The following is a 21,454-nucleotide window of genomic DNA, read 5'->3' on the forward strand; positions in this document are numbered from 1 at the left end:
TCTGGTGCGTCATGAAGTGAAGTCGGTGTGTCTTGTAGCTGGCCCATGCACAACATTACACCTGCTTCGCATTAGGACATTATGAGAGGATGCAGCATAATGAGGTTAGCCTTTAGTGCTTTCCTCATCTCTAGCAATGCTCTGCATGCTGTTGTGGACATGGAGCTGTTCGGGTGGAATTTTCCCTTTATGTAGATATTTATGTAGAGATAAAGGCGTACGACTTGTTAACACATTTGTTTTTCCTTGCTTCTGGTTAGTAGTTATCTAACGTCCCAATCAGCAGTCATTTAGAGTTTTAAAGACTATGTACCAGCACAAAACGCAGGTACTGAATGACAGCCAGTTCTCGTGCAGATTGTTATTGTTGAATAACGTCTCAGTAGATTTGGATACAGTTCTTATTTCCCTCGCTGACATGGACCGGAGCACACAGACCTGACTTTATTACGTGTGCTAAAACCAAGGCAGCTGTGGTGCCATCCAGGCTGTATCACATCCACAGAACAGGAACACAATAAAAGGGACATACTGTATTATGCCACTGTCTGTCTGTTTAACTAGTTCTCTTTGGAGTGTACAGAATATTACCAGCTCCTTTTCTCTCATCACACTCTGCTGTCGTATGAAAAATCCCCGTCTGAAAGCTTCAAAATCCTTGTTTAAACCTCCCCCTTCGTCTACGGCTCTCTGTCATTACCGAACTGGATTTATTAGATGAAATCCTTTAGGGATCGCGGCTCTCATCTGCATTCTCTTGGTGAAGTCTATTTCATGGGGAGAACATGCAGTCCTGATACCCTGTTGGCAGGGCAAAATGCTGATGGAAGTCAGAAGAAACTAAAGTAGAAAAATGTTTTGGTTTGTTAGCCAGTGCAGATCTACTAACCAGTCTAATGTGGTGTTAAATGAGTTGCTACGACTACTGACAGTGTTTTTCATGCTGCAGGGGGTGTATGGAGCAAAGCAGGGAGATGGTGTAAAATAACATCAGGAGTAGCTCTTGGACGCCGAAGTTACACTCACACAAACGCACAACAAAGTTTTGCTATAATCAACCAACCTTCGGCCACTGCAGCATCCAGCATACATGATGAATAGCTGCATAGTTAGCTATACTTCACAGTGAAGCAGATGTGTTTGTGTGTGTGTGTGTGTGTGTGTGTGTGTGTGTGTGTGTGTGTGTGTGTGTGTGAGGAGTGCGTATGTGCGTGTGAGGAGCCAAGGGAGAAAGGCGAAGTAGGCCAGCATGAATATAAAATCACCCCTGCCAGGCAATGATGTGGGCTACAAGAAGGAAGGGAGCAGTGTGTGATTTTTTGTGCATGTGCATGTGTGTGTGTTGCCGGAGAAAATGTGCAGATGAAGGTGTGGGTGACTAAAGCAGAGGGGGTTTGTAGGAATGCTCATTTATCAACTCTGGGGGATGTTGGGGCTCAAACACATACTCACCAGCGCACAAACACCAGGTAATTCCAACAATGCAGCTTGTTATAATGTGAAGATTAGTGCGTTGTAGGGGTGCCAGACAGAGACACACACACGTGCGCAGGCAAACAGATGCACTCATGGCAACAAGACGGTGCTTCGACAGTGTTTTTGATCCAAATATGCCCTATGAAGATTGTATAGACACCCACAAACCCCCAACCCCCCCGCCACTGCACACGTTTTAGAAAGAGAAACACACACAAAAGAGCCAGACACAATAGCATGAACCAGCCAGACACAATGGTGTGGAAACTAGGAGCATAGAGGATGAAAACAAGAATAATTTAGAGCACAAGCCTCCTGTAGTCTTTAGTGCAGCAATAAATGATTCATCTAGACAAGGGAAATAACAGGAAATCAATTACATAACACCCTAATAAACCATTTATAGTTTTACTTATTTATCGAGAAAAAATCGCAAACTTCTCAATGACTCAATTTGGTTTCAAACAAATAAGCTGGTGCATTGTGTAGTTTTTTTTTTTTTTTTTTAAAGTCATTCAGAAACTCAGAAAGGTTAGGTTAAGGTTATTTTTAAGGTAGTAAAATAAAATCAAAAAAATATATGTTTTTCCAAAACTGAAAAAAACAAGCTGCAAGGTCTGCAGAGCACTGTTTATATGTGACAGGGTCCGCCAAATATAAACAAAGTAAAACAGTATGAAATTGTGTTCAGTTTGTTTATTCAGTTTATTCAGTTATGAAAACAAAGACAGTTTGTTTATTTAGTTTGTTTAGGCAGAAAAGAAAATCAGTCAATAAAGATTTCTCTCTTCTGATTTAAATTCTTCCCAAAAACTACATAGTTCATCGACATGTTTTTATTTAGGTATTTTGATTGATGACAAACTCTCCTGGAGAGAAAAGGTTGGTCTTGTCTGCAATCAGGTCACTAAATCTTTTGTCATTCTTAGAAAAATAAGAGTTTTTGTACACAATACATGGTTATTAGTATCATAGTACAATGTATCTATATTTAAAATACTGTAATATGGGCGAGTACTTTTCCATTTCATCTGTACAGAAAACTGCTGCTGCAGAAACAGTTTGTTAGATTAGCAACCTTTTCCAAACTAATTGTACCAAATGCACCTCTCTTTTTTTATTTTGCAGTTGTTGACTATTTTTGACATCAGTATTCTTCAATGCTGTATATTTTATTTTTTGTTTCTAAAGTGAGCTATAAGATTACAGATTTACCTTATAGTTTTAGATATTATTTTTAAATGTGCAATAAGTTTAGTTGAAAACATTAAAAACGAAATAAATGATCAACAAAAAGTGAACAAATAACTATTTTGATGTTTTGATGTCTATGTATTTTTGTTTTTGCAGAGCTATCTGCTGAATTTAGCATGCTAACCAGCTAGCCCTGTCCCATCCTCGTCCAAGACCAGACCTGTAAACATCACCAATCTGCTGGTGCTACGAGCTTCCTGTCTAGACCACTAGACACACAGCTAACTGAGCTAACTAGCTAACAGCAGCTACAGTTAGCAGCAGTTAGCGGTTACGCTGGTGATATGCCGCCCACTGTTTGTTTTAAGTAAGTATGAATTTGTGACCTGTTGTTACATATTGCACCTTTAATAACTCACAATTACATAAAAACACAACTAGACAGGCTCAGAATCTTCATCATTCTTTGTATAAAACATCCCTTTTTAATATTTTTTAATCCCTTCGTGTTATGTATTTCTGTATGTGAAAAAAATAAAACAACTAATTATGACCAGCTGGTTACAGTCCCACAAACTCACAGAGACACTTTTATTTGGTTCATATCATTAAATCATTATAGATGAGCATTTTGACAGTTCAAAGCAATTTCTTTGGGCTCTAGTCACATTTTTGTTTGATTTCTTTCATCATTTTCGAAGGTAAATTATTAATAGGGCTCAGTATTTTAGGTTTTGTTTCAAAGAGCAATCTAGAAATATGTCCTCATGCGTTTTGGACATATAAACCCTGGAGAAATAAGACAAAAACACATAAATAATAAAAAGTTCCAGGTTAAAACAACATATGAAAATGTTCTGTTTCATCTTTTTTTTTTTTTTATGACAGGAATTCTGGTTCATCCGCAGCATGATCAAAAACTCTTTGAACCCCATCTATATCGTCACTTTCTCTTAAATATATTCTGATCAGTCCTCAACACCAAAGGACCTTAACTGTGTCATCCAACAGAAGACTAGAGGCTATTTTGAATGTCTTAAATGTCTTCTTTCAGACTAGCTGGAAGAAGACATCCAAAATACAAATGCAGGTGTTTATTCGAGTTTAGATTTCTGTTCTGGAAATGTACCAACCACAACACATATTATAAAATGCCTTGCTTGCATATTTGGACATAACAATTCAGAAAACACAAATTAAAAAAATCGTCTTAATGTGTGTAATGTACTGGGAAAGTTTCATGATGACGCATATTAGAACATTTTCATCATATTCAATTAAAATGTAAATGACTCAAACCTAAACCAATGAGCATTACAAGTTAATTAAACACTAGTTTCAGTTAAATTGATAGTGAGATCCGTGAGACTGAAGATGAAAGCCTGCCAGGTTTGCACAGATGCAGACAGAGATGGAAATCAGATCTCAAATTGACAGTTGATGAACAGCTCTGGTCAGATTTATGTCAAGACGGTTTGTCAGCTCCTGTTCATGCCCGGCTGGGACAGAATGGTTCACTATAATTTCCTCCATCAGCTGTACCTCACCCCACAGAAATGACATTAATCCAAAGCTGAATTCTTCTTCTGTGACACCTCACAGGAGTGACCTTCCCATTAGATCCTGATGAATTTCCCAAGAGTCAGCAGATCTTCAACTAATTCCAAAATGAAATTTATGGAAATTGCTTTACCTGTGGCCAGGAAATGCATAGCACTGACATGGAACATCTGATTCCCCTCTCTCCTCAATGACAGATGGTCTTTGGAAATGTACAGTTGTAGTTCTCTTGAAAAGATCTCTTACAGTCTTATTAAATTATATATAGAGTATATCTGAGCTGCAATGATTAGTCGATTAATCAATTAGTTGATTGAAAGAGAGTTAAATGCCAAGTGTTTTCGTAATCCATTGATCAAATCAAACAAAACAAATTATGATAATAATTTCACATTTTCTAGACTAAATGAGTAATTGATTCATATGAAAGTAGTTGGCAGATAAATCAATAATTAAAGGAGACATATTAGGTTTTTGTTTTTTTCCTTCCTTCAGTGTTTTATATCGGTTCTTGTGCTTGTAAAATTTCTTGAAAGTTAAAAAGGTTAAAGTCCGCACCAACAGAAGCTTCTTTCTCCCACAGAAAACACTGCTCCTGAAACGCCTCGTCAGTAGTCTCGCCTTTAACTCTGTGACTTTGTGACATCACACTACATCACCATGTCACACATTTGCATAAGTAATGCCTCGCGGCTAGTTTGGCAGGTAAGAATTAACTTAGAACAGCTGCTCTGTTGGTGTTAGTAGTGCTGGGTCAGGCGTGTGTGAGCTGACCAATCAGAGCAGACTGGGAATTTGGGGGGGGGGGCTTAAAGAGACAGGAGCTTATTTGATGTATTGTGGTCTGTAAAATAGCTAAAATAAATCTGAAATTAAAAAAATATTCAAAAAAAGACAAAAGAATATAGCCAGGGATGTGAATGTTTGATTAATCGTGATTAAAGTTATAGTTCAATAGTTGGCACTGAGCTCATGCTTTAATATGATATTCATGTTTAATTGAGATTACCTACTCCTGTAGCAGATCAATGCAATTTATCTATAAATGCTTTCTGGCGTCTGATGACAAACTGAAATGTTACAGCACCGTTAGAAAAAGACCCTGTAATACTGTTCGCTTGTCACGGTGGTTAAGAATACAATATAGTATATTCATATGACAACCTGGAGCTTCAAAAAGCAATTACAGCTGTATAATATAGTATAACATCTTCTCCACACATGTCTCCTTTCCTCAATGGGCCTAAGTTCTCTCCGTCATCTCCCTCCATCCTTCTCTTCAATTCTACATCCACACTTACAAAAGCAAAGCTACAGTAGATAAGAAGGGATGGCAGGCATATGGTTAACAGCAAATAGTCTCCCTCCGGGCTTTCTAAGCTCGAAATGTGGCAAAGATGACTGGAGTGAGTAGGTTAAGGAACCAGAGAGGAAAGGCACAGCAGACAGCTCCATTACCTCCACACAATAGGGATCATCCACATCATCCACCAGCCGCCTCACCCGACCAGGGAGTCAGGGAGCGAGGGACAAGATTACACCGGAGGGTTAGGGACAAGATGGATGTGCTTAGAGCAGATAAAGAATGAAGAAGATAGAGGAAGCGGCAGAGAAGTAACAAAAGGTGTCGTTAAGCAAGGGTGGGACATTTTTTTGTCTGTGTTCTCCCCATTCCCAAAAGGTGCCCTCGCCCAAAATCTGACACGGATTATCCTCTGAAAAATCCCAGCATCTGGAAATAGCAGCCAACGAAGGATGAGGAGGAATTTAGAGAAGTGGAGCAGAATTGAGGCGCTCTAAGACACGGAGAGGTGAGCGGTTTAGCCTGGATGCTTAACGCCTCATACTTCCACAGACATACAAAGCAGACGGGCAAGAATTAACCAGAAATCGGGTTATAATTATATGAAAGAAATTATGATGAAACCAGGAAGAATCAGCGTTACACCTTAAAAAGATTCATTTCATTAAAGGTCCCATATTATGCTCATTTCGACATCCATACTACTATTTCAGGTGTCTAGTACAAAATGTTTACATACTTTAATGTATAAAAAACTCATGTTTTTCTCAGACAGCCCATTCCTGCAGCACCATTATTCTCCCTCTGCCCGAACGCTCCGTTTTAGCGTCTGTCTTTTTAAGGCCCGCCTCCTGAAAAACCCAGTCTGCTCTGGTTGGTCAGCTCTCACAGGCTTGAGCAGGCACCGTGTTCCTACACCAGCTCTGTCAAGGTTTTTGCAACCATGGCCGTGCTGGGACGATGACTGTATAGTTGTGACATCATAACTTTACAAAAGTCCTGACTACGTAACTTTTCTGGATTAAAAAATGTCTAAAAATGACTAATGGTGCATTTCAAAAGTAAGGAAGGAAGTTTCTCGGCAATGGTGGTTGTTCAACAATGACGAAAACTACTCCCATGATCTCACGCTACTTATGTTTTTTGTTTTGTTTTGTTTGAGAGACCCCTAGTGGTAGAAATTTCAAACTGTGGATTTAAAGAAACTGTTTCTGGGTACAAGCCGTGCGCTCTAATCAAAACAGACAAGGAAATCTCGCTTTCAACGATATGGGACCTTTAACATTTCGACTATTAATGAGTTAATTTTCTTTCCCCACATATTTGTGGGCCATGGAAATGGTTTCTAGATTTGTCCAGCATGCCACGGAGCATGAAAGCTATAACTGCAGCCCCGATTTTCACAGCGGAACAGTAACCATGCTAACAAGCCAGTAGAGGCTAATCCCGCAATGTGACAAGTGACTGATGATGAAAAATGGCCAGTTAAAACTCAAAATGTCAAGGTATCTCTAACAGGCTCCCTGCTTTATACAAAAAGTGTTGCAGGCTCTCCCGTTCACTCATGTCCACGGCAATCCTGCTATATTTCACTCCTCCATCACCAGGAGCAGAGGAGACGAGGGAGCAGTGATACACAGAGCGTGATGAGGCTCCACAGGGGGGCCGGAACTCATCAGACCCCCACAGAACGTCATACAGCTGGACCTATGTTATACTCCAGAAGAAAAGAGCACCTGAAGGACAATCAGACTTTTCCATTTCATCCTCTGAAACTCTCCTCTTCATTTCTCTCCCTTCAGCTTCCCATCCTTCTCCCTCTGTCACTTGTTTTCTACAGTATAGATGAGATTCCTCCCCCACATCATCTTTTTCCTCCTCTCTCTCACACTCTCTGCATCTCTCTCTCTCTCTCTCTCTCTCTCTCTCCCTGGCTCATGCAGGGGTCAAGACAACCCAGCTGTGTGATAGATCGCAGAGTCATTCATGACCTTGCAGTGGAAGCCACACCCACTGTCCTCTACCTCTTCCACAGCGCGTATGCATGTGTGTGTTCATGCGGTTAAAGCAGCACCTCACCACATATAATAACATTTGGACTTGTTGGTTTGTTCCTTTGGTCAGCACCAGCACAGTTGTCACCGTTACCTAACGTTTCTCACTGGCTGTAGCCCCTGACTAAGCTTCTCTGCAGCAGTATGGCTGCTAATCTTTCCCAAAAATAACCCCCAACATCATCTCACAGAGGCCGGCAAAACACTTGGTGAACGCTAAACAAAATGTGCATCTTCTCTTCTGTTTTCATGTTGAGATTTCAGGGTTTCACCAGGCACTTTTCTTCTCTTTGCTGCAGCGTTAGCCTGAGGCTAATGTCCCCTCCTTTTCATGAAGACAGGATACAGCAGCGGTGTACAGAAATGTATTCAGAATTCAGGTAGTGTGACATTTAGAGTACAAACAACTAATCGGTTAATCCATAAGTTGATCAACAGAATTGACTATTCAACTACTTTTAATTGTTTCAGTAATTTCTTACTTCAAAAAACATTTGAAGATTTCACATAAGATTTTAGATAATTGTGATGGTAATTCTTATGGATGCACAATATGACTCTTTTTTTCAGCTGATACCAACAACCAATACTAACCTGCTTCTCATGGCAGATCATTTTGCATTTTTGGTTTTCTAAAAATAATTTCCTAACTTGTAGTTTATGCACATCTGAGAGGACTAAAGGCTAAGATGTAATGAACAAAGAGGGATGATTTAATATTCTATATTCTTCTTCTTTTTCCTCCTCTTCTTCTTCATCATCATAAACCAACCAACTTTCGAGGTGCAAACAGCAACCTACTCTATCAAAGTTTGTAAATGCTGCTCTGGTTAAGTCAATGAAAGCAATTTGGCTTCAAACTGTCTGCCCTATTTATCAGCTAGACTTTTACTGATATAATAGAAAGCTGATAATATAAATTTCCCAATATTGGGCCAGTAATTTACCTGTCTGATATATATCGCACAGCCCTAGTAATTCAGACATTTTAAAAATCAAATGATTATTCAAACAAAAGCTGGCAAATCAATCAATAATAAAAAGAATGTGAGTTGTATCCCCTGTACCTTCTTTAAAGATACTCATATGAAGGTACAATAATTTAGGTCTAGACTCAAACAACAAAGCATGTTAGAGGGTTACCAAGGTACTTACAGAGTTACATCCAGTAACTAACATTTACAGAAATTAGAGACTTTACTCACTAAATGGAAAATCAACCTGCATTTGGAGCTTTGCAGGTGTTAATTTTGGAGCCTGTCTGTGTGTGGTAGAGTGTCTAAGGGGAGGGTGCACACCCCAACGTCGGTGTGGTCAGGAGGTAGGGGGATTAGCGACGTTTAAATTACAATGTTACAATAGTAATACTACTCCAATAATAATAATAATATATGGACTGATGAGACCACTGCTGAGCTCAATGGCAACCTCCACTGGCCTCCAAACACTTATTTTACGACAATAGGTCACACTGCCTGGACAAAAACCAGGAAGAAGGCCACTGCAGCTCCAAACACAAGGAGCGATAAAGACAAAAAACTCACAGTATCGATATTTTCATCAAAATGAATGAAAAGCAACACAAGAACATGATGCAGACACAAGTGGTCACAGTTTCAGTGTGACACAGAGCCTGCCGTCTTGACCGTGGTGATGCTGTGTATTGCACCTTTAACTGTGGGCTGTAGCTACAGTAGAACAGAAACTGTGCTGAATGTCCCGTAGCTGGAAAAAAAAACTTTTAACTTTAATTTCTATTGTATTTATGCCTAAATCCACATAAAGATGATTTTCTGCACTCACTGGCATTGTTACGAGAGTCATCCGCATGGCTCTGCAAGCACACGATGACGCATTGTTATTCCCCCGCACAGCCATGCAAGCAGATTACAGTGCTGCAGGGAAACAGTTAGCCTCTGCCCTGAGTGCGCAGCCACGGGGCAAACTTGGAAAACAGTGAAATTAAACTGAATTTTGTTCCCGCAGTTTCAAACCACCTCGGGGCATGTCATATAATATGTTTGGAGATCGGGTGACCTATTCCTTTGGAAATGCGCGCCGTATAAATCAGCACGCCAGTGTCACTGCACTCCAGACAGAGGGTCAAGCAGTGTTAAACACGTGACAAAACAAATCTTTTCTGACGCATCTTTCCTTCCTTCCTTTTCCTCAGCTTCATCTGACTTTTACCATTTGTTTTATAGTTCAGAAGAGAGAAACATCAGTGGGTTGCTGCTGCATGCGTGCAAACGACTGTCTCGCTGTGTGTCTGACTGTCAACATATGAACATCTGAGTGATGTTTTAGGTGGATTTTTGTGTGTGTGACAGACTCATTGTGTTGTGCTGACTCTAGCACTGCTGGCTGTGGCATCAGGTGACCTTGGTGATTGTGGAGTGTGTGGACAAGAATAATGAGACGTTTGCTAACAGAGACTCAGTGGGACCGCTAAAGGGACTCAGGTGGGGACTGACACTGCCAGAAGATATTGCATCCAACCAGGTAGGAAGGTGAAAGAGAGAATAAAAAAGCAACGAGCAGGCACAGAGACCAAAAGCGAGCCAGAGTGAGTGTCACAGATATTTTTCTGTGCCCGACAAACACAACGTTTTGATCCCAAAAAAAGCATTACAACTAGATAAAGCTGTCTATAAATAAGCACAGCTGGTGCTGTGCTCAGGCAAGACTGACAGCACCGCCTGCAGATGCATTTGAAATGTACCTTTCACTATTGCAAATAAAGAAGAGATATGGCAGTACAGTTCAGATAGATAGATCACATGTCAACCCTCTTTCTACTGCCAACAAACATTTCTCTTCTCCTGGCCTCCAAACATGGTGCCTGCTCAAACCTAAGCAAACAATCACAGCCTGGGGTGGAAGTGGCTGACCAGTCACTAGAAACATCTGAGGTTTCACCCTACAGACCAACCAATGAGTGAAGAGAAAGTGAAGTCCTCTTAAGGGATGACACAACCAGTAACTGGGTCCATCACAACATCTGGAACTATCCTGTCTTGTAATGTGTCATCTGTAGCAGTGGTCCAAACCTTTTTGACCAATGCCCACATACAAATGATCCAGTTTCATCCTAAAATGTTTAACTACTCTGTAATTTTCAAGAAAAAGATGCACATATCTGAAAAAATAGGTGTTTTTCTCCTCTCCTGTTTCGTTTATCATCTCATGAACCCTCAGATTTATCTCACAACCCCTACATCCATATAGTCCAACATACAGACAGGTGGAAAAAATTGAATAAATGAGAAGAGAAACACGACAAATGCAGCTCTCTCCATGGTGGACTAACCATACAGTTTGATGAGTACATGAATCATATGCTACATGATCTTCACAGCCAACACCTTTGATAGAAGAGATTTTAGATGACATGCTTCCGACTACCATCATCAAATAAACCACATGATAGGGATGCACCGTTTGTGTAATTCTGGGCTGATACCAGTGTTTAAAGTAACCATTTGGTCAATAGCGGATGTTTACTAGCTGCGACAGTGTCAGCTGGTGATGTTTTCACCCTATGAGTCTGTGTGTGTGTGTGTGTGTGTGTGTGTGTGTGTGTGTCATAATGACAAAATGTGTTCCTGGAGACACATTTTGTAGCCGGAACTAACACGGAAGCAGTTTTGAGTATTTTGCCAGGTTTATCTGTCTGTCTATGGAGAGACTGTGTCACAACCATGCACAATACAGTCATGAAACCTCACAGGTGTGTAGTTAAGATCAAAATGAATGGGTGTGGTGTGACTCATAAGTACTGACTACTCATCTAATAATGTAGGAAGAACTATTGACTTGTTTACATGCATCTCTGCTGGTGTGTTCACTTCATGAGATGATCTCTAGTTTTTGGTTGTTCATTTTATTTTTGTTGTTATTTATTCCCACTTTTCTGGCCAGGGAAGCAAAGAAATCATCATTCAAGTCATTCATGTAGGGGAAAAAAATAGCATCAATCATTAAAGCTGTCACTACTTACATAGCCTTTCAAACTGTTGGCAGGGATGTCACGAGCCAGTAGCTCATGAATGTGCCAGCGCAGAATTGATGGGACACAACAGATAAACATCGCCCACTGCCATTGGTGCATGTCATCTTATTTGCGATAAGCCAATCGCAGTTACCAAGGTGAATATCAGCCATTACCGATGTTTGGCTGATAAATCTGTGTTCAATCTGTGAATATCTTTTGGGAACAGTGGTGCTCATCCCTCCACGACACCGGGTTCTCTCTAAAATGTAGCCGCGCTGGTGCGTCTCAGTTATCCAATTCTTTCTAGCTTGCTGTTGCGAGTTTCTCAAACTGTAAAAATATTAGCACATAAAAGGAGAGAGACAGAAAGGGCAAAGACAGAGAGCGAGAGAGCGAGGGAGATGCTGTGGCAGAGTGCTGTGACAGAAGTCCGGAAGTGGATAGAAACACCAGGTGGTCGAGCGTCTGGAGGCAGGCAGTCAAAGAGCAGTGTTGCCTTGACAACTGTGATGCCTTGTTGATGATAATAGCTGAGTAGCCGCCAGCAGCCCACACACACGCACGCCCGTACACACACACAATGTACATGTTTCTATATGTGAGCACTGCGTGTACTATATCTGCAGGTACACTTCCATTCAAAATCAATATTATTACATTATTATAAACAACAGCAAGCCTGTTATGATCCTTGCTACACAGGCAGCAGTGCTGATAAACTGATTCCGCTCTGTTGTTTGTCTCTGTATCAGCATCAGTGCAGCCAGCACTCTGGTCCGAGTTGATTTTTATTGTCTTCTCTCTCCTTTCCTTTCCAGAGACACTACAGTTCATCACTCGCCACAGGGCCAGCATCTCTATGTATAGAAAAGGGGAACATATCTGATCCAGCAGACAAGCCATCTGTCCACCCGGGCCGCAGTGGGATCTGATCAATACGGCCACGGCGGACGGAGAATGTGGCCGCTGTGGTCTCCCACATTGACTGGAATAATGGATCAGCTTTTGGGTCACAGTGGACTCATTGTACCAGCAGCATGACCACTGAGGTTCCTGCCTCCACACCTCTTTGTTTCAACTCTTTTAATTAAGGAGCTGGGCAACAGAATTCCCTAACAGGCTTAGCTATTGGCAGCTTCGCAACCAGAACTGATTGTTCAATTCAGGATTTAGCAAGTAAAGCTTTGTATGGCTAACACATACTGCTGTAATTTGTCAGGGGTGGCAGGCCTTTGTGTGTTAATATAAATAAAGTGTGGGGCCTAAATGCAGGTATTTATGTAAAATAGAGTACATTTCAGTTGAACGCTCTGATGAGCTTTCACTGATCTGATGTGGACCAATCCAGAGTCCTCTTCCCTCTTCCGCTGCATCAGCTGGTGATTTCTGAGCACATAGCCACTGCAGCATCCTACCACCTCATCCTCCTCCTCCTCCTCCACTCTCTCTCTTCTCCTCCCCCACCCTCCCTCAACCCCCCTCTCCTCCTCCTCCTCCTCCTCCTCCTCCTCTCCACCTGCTTTTAAATGCATGGCGTTGCCCTGCCAGGCCAGTCTATGCAGGCAGCATCACTCCTCTCAGCCCCTCCAGAGTGAAGGAGGAGGCCAGGGAACAGGATGTATGGTTATCAGCCTGTGCAGCGTTGTAAGGGAAGGAGACAAGGTGGCAGGGAGGAAAGCAAAGAAGCAAAGGAGCAAAGCCCCCCCGTTCTTCCTTGTAGTACCAATAATCGATAGGGAGATGAGAGGCGACCTGAATCGGGACGGCTCACCAGTCTGACTGAGAGGAAAATGGTTTAGCCCAGCTGTAGGCTGTCCTGCTCCAAGCATCCAGAGAGTAAATAGGCCACTGGCTACATGAAAACCCTGAAATAGTCAACCTCCAGAAAGCACTGCACTGGAATCAGGTTATAAATTATGTCTACATTATTCTTCCTCAGTGGCAAATGAATAATGATCACAGCCCCCCCTTTTCATGGCAGATATGTAATATCATGCAGCACACGCCATCGCCTGATGCATGGAGGAGGGAAAACAGCCTGGCAGCATCCAGCAACACACACGTCCTATATCCTCCTAACGCGTTAGTCCCCCAGACCCACGTCTCGCTGTACATTTCGCTCATCTGTTTCGTAACGAGGAAACACCAGTCATGTCAAAAAGCCCCCAGCTGGATTAAATCCTCTGATGTGTAGGGTAGGCCCAGCATCGCCGACACAGCCCTCGGATGGAGGGGTAAAGCTGGGAGGAGGGGGCAGGAGACCTATATCTGATCCATAAATAAAATAATCGCTTTGTGAAGAGCAGCAATATAAAGCACTAACCGTGTCACAGCTACCTATACATCACTCCTCTGCGCACAGGATGCAGGGCCCTGCCTCCAACAATAGGCCTGTGCATAATTTTGAGCCATTCTCATGCACACACATATGTCGATGGGTAGCATAATGCTAGTCGGCCTTTGTCCGTGTTGGGATGATTTTGTTTCGGATCTCGAAAGAGGTGCACACCTGCGTGGTTTTCGCTTTTTAGGAAACCGATTTTTAAATCCGTTTGGGTCTTTGGGTGTTTGTGCGCAACATTCACGACCATCCGCGGTTTGGTAGCTACAACCTGCCTATGCATCACTTGAGGGTACACATCGGGGTCAGGAGAATAGCCTGCATACACTCCCCCCCCCTCCTCCTCCGGCCACCATAGTTATGACTGCAAACGTCTCTCCGTTGTTGCACCGCAAACGGGTCATTTAGTCAACAATGGCTGGTGATTATACCCTCCATGCCTCGGTGGGGTCACATGCTTCATTCAGGCTCCTCTCGGGCTTTACAATAATACAGCTTTATCTCATTCCCCCAAACACACAGCCTCATGTGTGCTGCTTTTCATCTGCAGGGAAGCAAAAAGCCCACATACATCCTCCGAACAAACAAATGACATCATCCTCTGAAAGCCACACAACCACGGGAGAGTGAGGCATCGTAAATAAAACATAGCGGGTTAGGTCTGTGATTGTGCTGTTGCTCTATGGCTGCCTTTCTGTTTTCTAACACTGCTTTATCCTCCACTCACCAGGTTCAGCACCGTCTCCACGATGTCCCGGTTGCTAACCTCCCCGACCTGGATCAGGCCCACCAGCACGGCGAATTTCATCTGGATATTCCTGATCGGGACAGCGGGGTTGATCACCCCGGCCGGGAGGACCATAGAGCCGGCTGAAGACACCATCCTTTCCCCGGTGGCGCCGGAGCCAGCGCCCGCGGCGACCTGCTGCTGCTGCGGCTGCTGCTGCTGCGCGGAGGAGCCCGGCGGCGGTTGGGAGTCTCGGTCTGTGTCCGCGAGCGAAGAAGCAGAGCCCGGTGGTGCTGAAACCGGCTTCTCGCTCGACATTTCCCCTCGGAAACAGGGAGGAGAGGAGCGGTCGCCGCTGTCTCTCACACCTGCTCTACAAGCTGCGTCTGTTGCCGCACAAAAACCATCCACTGCGCAGGAAGAAAAAAAACAAGGGAGAGCGGTGCTGTAAAAAAAAAAACACTAAATCCTCAGAAATCACCCTATCCTCCTGAAAACGTGTAGGGATTCATAAGGCTGGCGAAAAGGATGGAGGTTTGACAGAATGATAGCCTACGCTGTTCTCTCTCTCTCTCTCTCCCTGTGTCTCTGCCTGTCTCTCTCTCTCATTGGCAGCTTGCAGTCAGTGCAGTCGTCGAGAAGACAGCGCCATGTTGACGCCCCCTGTCTGCGGCAGCGCGCTCTAGCCGCGCATGCGCACTCGAGGACTTCTCTGGTTAGGGTGCTGAAGCTGAATAACATGGAGCCATCCATGCATGGGTTCATACAGAGCACAGCAGCACCTACACAACTGGGTGTTTTTTTTGTTTTGTTTTGTGTGTTTTTAATATTTAATGATATTTAAATGTGGAAAATACTGAATGCTGTGGCAATAAATACCGGTGGGCATGTTGTGGGTGCAGTTAAGGGGTCAACTTAGAGTCAGATGAAGCAGGTTTAGGGAGTCTGGCTTCCAGACGGAGGCTGTTTATATATTCAGAAACCATCCATCTGTCCCACTTACCTCTGTCCCTTGTACCTGAGGTATCTTTGTTTCCTCATTAAGCGTCACACAATTGTTCTCTTGAGGCTCGTCTCTTCGTCTACAATTGTCTCACGGCCTCCTTCTCCGATCTCCTCGCCTGTCTCCCTCTTTCACTTTTCAAACCTTACTTCAACTCTAGGGGTGGGACAAATTATCATGACCGCAATACTCCACTTTGGAGGGGAGAACTACATGACAAAACAAAAGTAGTGCTGCAGCCCTGCTAAGAACACTCCACCACCCTGCCAGCTGAGGAAAACTACATTTACCACTCACAACACTAGTGAATGTGGCTTGCCAGCAAATGTCAGCTAACCAGCAGCTAACCTAAAGAGTGACCTGTAATTCAGAGCAGAGAAAATGATGAGTAGTAACGGTTATAAAAGTGCTTTTACTGTATTCAGTGGGAGAAGAAGGAAAAAAAAGTCGAGCATATCTTTTGAGCTATTTACTAGAGGTCAGCCAACGACAGACTCAGATTCCACACACAGGCCTACCTGCATCCTGTTCCACTGAGGGCTATTGAGACACAAGTGCTTTAATTGCGTGATAATAATATCATTAAAATAACATAGTTGAGTTTATATTGATATATTGGGGAGGGCCACAGTTAATGTCAAACTTTGTGAAACTGACAATGGGTTCACAAGGCAGCCATTTTCCTCCAACATCAGAGTGGGAAACTTGAATGCTATGATAATGTTATGCTGTTGTGTTCCTGGTTGCAAATTGACAAAGTCTGACAAGCTGTTATCATTTTACCACTTTCCGATCGATCAGCAACTGAAAGGATGACAGATAATAAAAACATCAGGACATTAGGTCATACTTCAATGTAAAACAACATTTGATAACAGTTAGCAAACATTAGCATTCAACAACTTCCTAGCTAACATTACTGTTTGATTACACCCTGTGTGTTTCACATCCAGGTTTAAATAAATGTGTCCAAGATGTGTGAATATTTCCGGATTAATTAACGCCACTCCTGTCGTATTGTAACACTATCGAACAGTAACGTTAGCTCAAAAATGGTTGAATGCTAACGTTGGCTGTTGTCTAATGGAAGCTAATGGGTTCTCAAATACCTTGTTTTACCTTAAAATATAGCCTGATGTTCCTCTATTCATTGTTTTTTCAGTTGCTGATTAACTGGAAACCTGCTAAATGATAACAATTTGTCAGATTACCTACGTTTGTACAATTTGCAACAATAACATAACAATAACATAATCCAGGTATTCGAGTTTCCCACCCTGACAATGGCCACTGTGTGGATAAGGTCAATTCCTGCAATTTGTCTTTTCATGGGTATTTTGTATTCTTTAGTTAGACAGATATTGTGCTGTATCATTGTGTAGCAGTGTGAGGATTACCATAAATTCACTGTATACTATCGTTATCACGGACAACGTATTGTGAATTATATTGTAACGCACTCTGTGATTCGTACCCCTGCCCCTCTTCTTTATACTCCTCTTTCTGTTTCACAAAGAGCAATTTCTATTTCCTACAGGCCCTAAAGTAGAATAATTGCCCTAAAATTATGCTCTATGTATGGCAGGAAAGAGGACGGCACTCTAGGCGTAGAAGCCTCCAGGCTGAGAGCCAGTGGCACACACGCACATGCAGTATGTATGCAAATGGTTGCTGTATATATTCAACTACAGTGTCTGCTGCATGAATTCAGTCTGGATGATGCGACAGTGTCCTGCATGCTTAACTGTGTCAAGATGTTTCTCTCTCCAATTTTTTGATGTCATGCTCCCATTGAGTCTCTTTGAGCACCGACTCAAAGGTCCAGCCTCACACACACCTACAGTTTCCTCCGGGGGCTGCTCAGATTGTGGTTACTGGTTCACTACCTGTGTGCATACATAAGCCTGTTTCACACTCCATGTGTTCTTCCAACAGGGCACATCTGCTGGGTAGGATTTCCATTAGCAAGGTGGCTATAGAGGCTGATTCGTCACTCTGTCTGTGCATGTTTGTCCGTGTGTGTGTCTGTCTGAGTGTGTTTTCAAATAGACAGCAACAGCAGCCACGTTTCGCTCCTCATTTTCTTTGAGATGATGACCGTTGACAGAGGGGACAAGGCGAGGGCGACACGGGAGTGACATTTTCTGGCTCTGTGTTTGTGTGCAAGTGTGTGTTTCACATTTTAACGCACGTGGTTGCGTGCGCGTGAGATCATTAGAGAATTTTCCAGATGAGCAGAGGCCATCTCTGGGTTTTTTTTTCCCAACCCAATCTTCAGCACAAAGGAAATGAAGGAGACACACACACTCCGTCAAACGCACACTCACACACAACGCCTGCATCTGTTACACACTTCCCTCACACTCAGAGAAGTAATTTCTCAAACTAACACATGCTATCTTACTCTCTGATGTGCACACACACACACACACACACACACACACACACACACACACACACACACACACACACAACTACAATGGCAGGCACACAAACACACTCGTCTTTGTTTCCCGACAAAGGCTTGCTTCTGCAGCTTTGTCATGATTTCACAAAAGACTTCTTTAGCTGAGAGAGCGGTCTTAACCGGGATCTGGTTGGAGATTGGGGAAAAAAAGCCCTAACATTGTTCTCCTTTGCTTTTCTTCCCTCACTCACTCTCTCTCTCATCTCTCCTCCACCTCATCTTTCTTCTCCCCTCCCTCACCTCCAGCAGAGGTGCGGTACACTGGCGGGCAGGCAGTCATTTACCTCCCTGGTCTGGTGGACCTTTGTAGAGATGTGCAGAGGTAGAGCCAGTGTCCTGTGTGGGCTGATGATCAGAGTGCTGGAGCTTCAGAGGGGATCGGGACAGAGAGAGAGCAGCCGAGGTGGCGTCTGTCAGAAAGGGTCTGATCAGTGCATATTGGAGAAAATGCTGTTTGTTTTCTTGGCAAGAAAACCTCTTGGTTGTGGTTAGAGTTGGTTTGACAAGTATCTACGATCTGCTGTTATCATTTAAACGACTGATGATTCAATCGAGGCCTTGACAGTAAGTATAATAATAAGTGTGAAAATAGCAAAACGAGAATGGCACTCAGTAGAGCGCATCTCCGCCTCCACCGAGGCTAAACAGTCTCCTTTAATTTAATCAAGCCTAATTCAATATCAGACTCGATAGCCCTGTATCACTCCAACATTTAAACCACCCATAACTGTTGGTCGTAATTTATGATCAATGATCTGTAACAGACAACCATTAGGACAACAAAACAATACAGATGGAATCATAATCTCCACTGTGATGTGGAAGAATAAAAAAGAGAAACAATTTAAATGTCAAGCTGAAATGAAAAATGCCTTTTTAACAATTTTAGATCACATCCACAGGGACACACTGCACTTATTTAACAATATATGTCCAAAAAATTATATTTATTGTATTTTTCTTGTGATAAAAACCCAATCATGTCTTCTTCCTGTAAAACTAAATAACACGTGTGCTTACATAAGACTGAACCAACCTCTTTCAACCAATCATATAACCAAGATTTCATTTCAGAAAGATGCCCCTGAAGCTGACCTTTTCTGGGGGGCGGGCTTCACTGATTACTGTACCAAAACACACATTTCTGAAACTGGATCATATTTTATTAAGAAAAAGTTTTCTGGTTTTCCTTCATCTGATCTGGCTGAGCCCTCTGTGATTTATGGCGTTTCCTGATAAACAGATGACTTTGCCTTTGGCTAAAGTTACCACTAACAGCAGCTAACTGTACCGGGCTCCAAACGAACACAGCTGGTGTCGGGAGAGACCGACTGTCCAATCCGTTCCGGCTGGAATCCAGTACCGAGGTGGTTTATGGAGTTAAGCTGCCTTCAGACATATTACCGATTGCTTGTTTAGTCATGCAGCTCACGTTAGCGCTGCTATTAGCTGACTAATGTTCGACCTCGGGTTGCCAGGAGCCAAACCTGGCAAGAAAACCATTTTAGCCCTCTAATCACCTAATCAGGTGATGGAATGTAACTAAGTACATCTACTCAAGTACTCTGCTTCAGTATAATTTTGAGGTACCATTTTCTGCTGCTTCATACTGTCACTCCACTACATTTTGGCAACAAATATTGTACTTTTTACTCCTCTACATTTACTTGTTAACTTTAGTTACTAGTTACTTTGTAGATTACTCTCGCATCAGAGAAAAAAATATCGCTATAAGATTAATTCATTTGATCAGCGATTGGATTATCTCTCCAATAATCAGACAAAAGGCTGAATCCCTGGGAGCGCACTGTCGTGCAAATCGACTTCTCCGACATCTAGCTGCATGGCGGGGAGCGTAAGTCATGTTCAGCACTAACTCCATTGGCTACTATAAACACCGTTTTTATGGGAGACATTTAAATATGACTTCTCTGACTTCTGTTTCATGAAGACTTAAATGATTACAATGGAAACATTTGGTGGATCCGTCCTTTTTATCCGGATCCGCACCAAGAGGTAATGGGATCTATTCTGGGCTGAGACCCATCCTCCATCCAAGTTTCATGGAAATCCATTCAGTAGTTTTTGTGTAACCGCGCTGACAAACCAACTAACAAACGAACATGGATGACAACATCACCTTCTTGGCGGATGTAATAAATTTGACTTAGGCTATTCTGCTTTCCTATTAAGGACAAGTGAAAAGCAAACTTGTTTATGTGCAACGGGCTGACCTCACAACAGATAGAAAACAGATATTAACTTCCTGTTTTCAGAGACGGTCGTGAGTCATCATCAAGATGTGTGTGCACTCCTGTGTGTGTGTGTGTGTGTGTGTGTGTGTGTGTGTGTGAGAGAGAGAGAGAGAGAGAAAGAGAGAGTGAGAGTTATAGAGACGGCGATGGAAAAATCTGATTGCAGAGCTAGCTCAACACAGCAGCTTGTTGTCTCTTCATGTGTTTATTATTTATCAATTTCATATTACTTCAGTAGACAATCAAATGTTTTTCCGCCAACATTTACTGATTCAAAGAATAATGAGCTAAATTAGCTGGAATCAAATGCCTTTCTGTTGTTAACTTTGTTGGTTTCTGAATCGTTTCTCTCTGTTTACAGTTCGTTTTCAAGTAAAAGATATTTATCATGTTGTTTTGATGGTTCAAAACAAGGTAATCATTTAGAATAATTTAGTTTCAGTCATATGTTCAGCCATCTTATTATCTGTAACATTTCCCTTATACAGTACAAAATCATCCAACTCAAAAAGTTATTGAGTTTAATTTTCTTTCAATACATGAAGTCAGTGGGGTCCCAGTGCACTCTCATTAGTTTCTTGACATTAATGTCTGTGTAAGAACGTTAATCAAGTAACATGTATTAATCTCTTTGTATTGCCAATTTCAAACGTAACCTAAAAAATGAGATCTTCCCTGACTTTATCTGTTGCCTAAATTAGCTAGCTTACTGTCTGCAAAATATCAGCTAACATTATGAAACAACCAAAGCCGGATCCATGCAGCTTAGCTAAGTTACAGATATCGGGCTAACCAAGCCCCCCAGGGAGAGCCCCGGGCTTTGAAGCCAGTTTTCATAGTGGCCAAACTGTGTGATTACAACACCACTGAGGCCCAAAAAGACGTTTCCCCATAAGCTTACATTGTGAAAGAAGCAGTTGTAAAACGGTGGATACATTTTGTGTCACAACCCAGTAACAGTACAAAGCAAAGGTGTATAAGTTACAGTTGCTTTCTACTATCCAAGAGCAATGCAAGAAAAGGGAAACTAATTTTAACCTAAGCTAAGCTAAGGTTAGCCAGCTGGCCATCCACCCTACG

At 42.4% G+C, this 21,454-nt stretch overlaps 1 protein-coding gene across 15 annotated transcripts in view; it reads right to left on the bottom strand.

Moving 5' to 3' along the window:
• The window catches only part of nbeaa (neurobeachin a), a 108,245-nt gene extending 92,947 nt beyond the window's left edge, over positions 1-15,298 (bottom strand). For all 15 annotated transcript variants that reach the window (XM_084374278.1, XM_084374287.1, XM_084374282.1 and 12 more), the window contains exon 1: positions 14,650-15,298. In XM_084374278.1, the coding sequence (XP_084230404.1) occupies positions 14,650-14,967 (318 nt within the window). In that variant the 5' untranslated portion in view covers positions 14,968-15,298. The remainder of the gene's footprint in view (positions 1-14,649) is intronic.
• Positions 15,299-21,454: the final 6,156 nt, after the last annotated feature.

This window comes from Pagrus pagrus (genome assembly GCF_965226575.1).
Source record: "Pagrus pagrus genome assembly, chromosome: 14".
NCBI lineage: Eukaryota > Metazoa > Chordata > Actinopteri > Spariformes > Sparidae > Pagrus > Pagrus pagrus.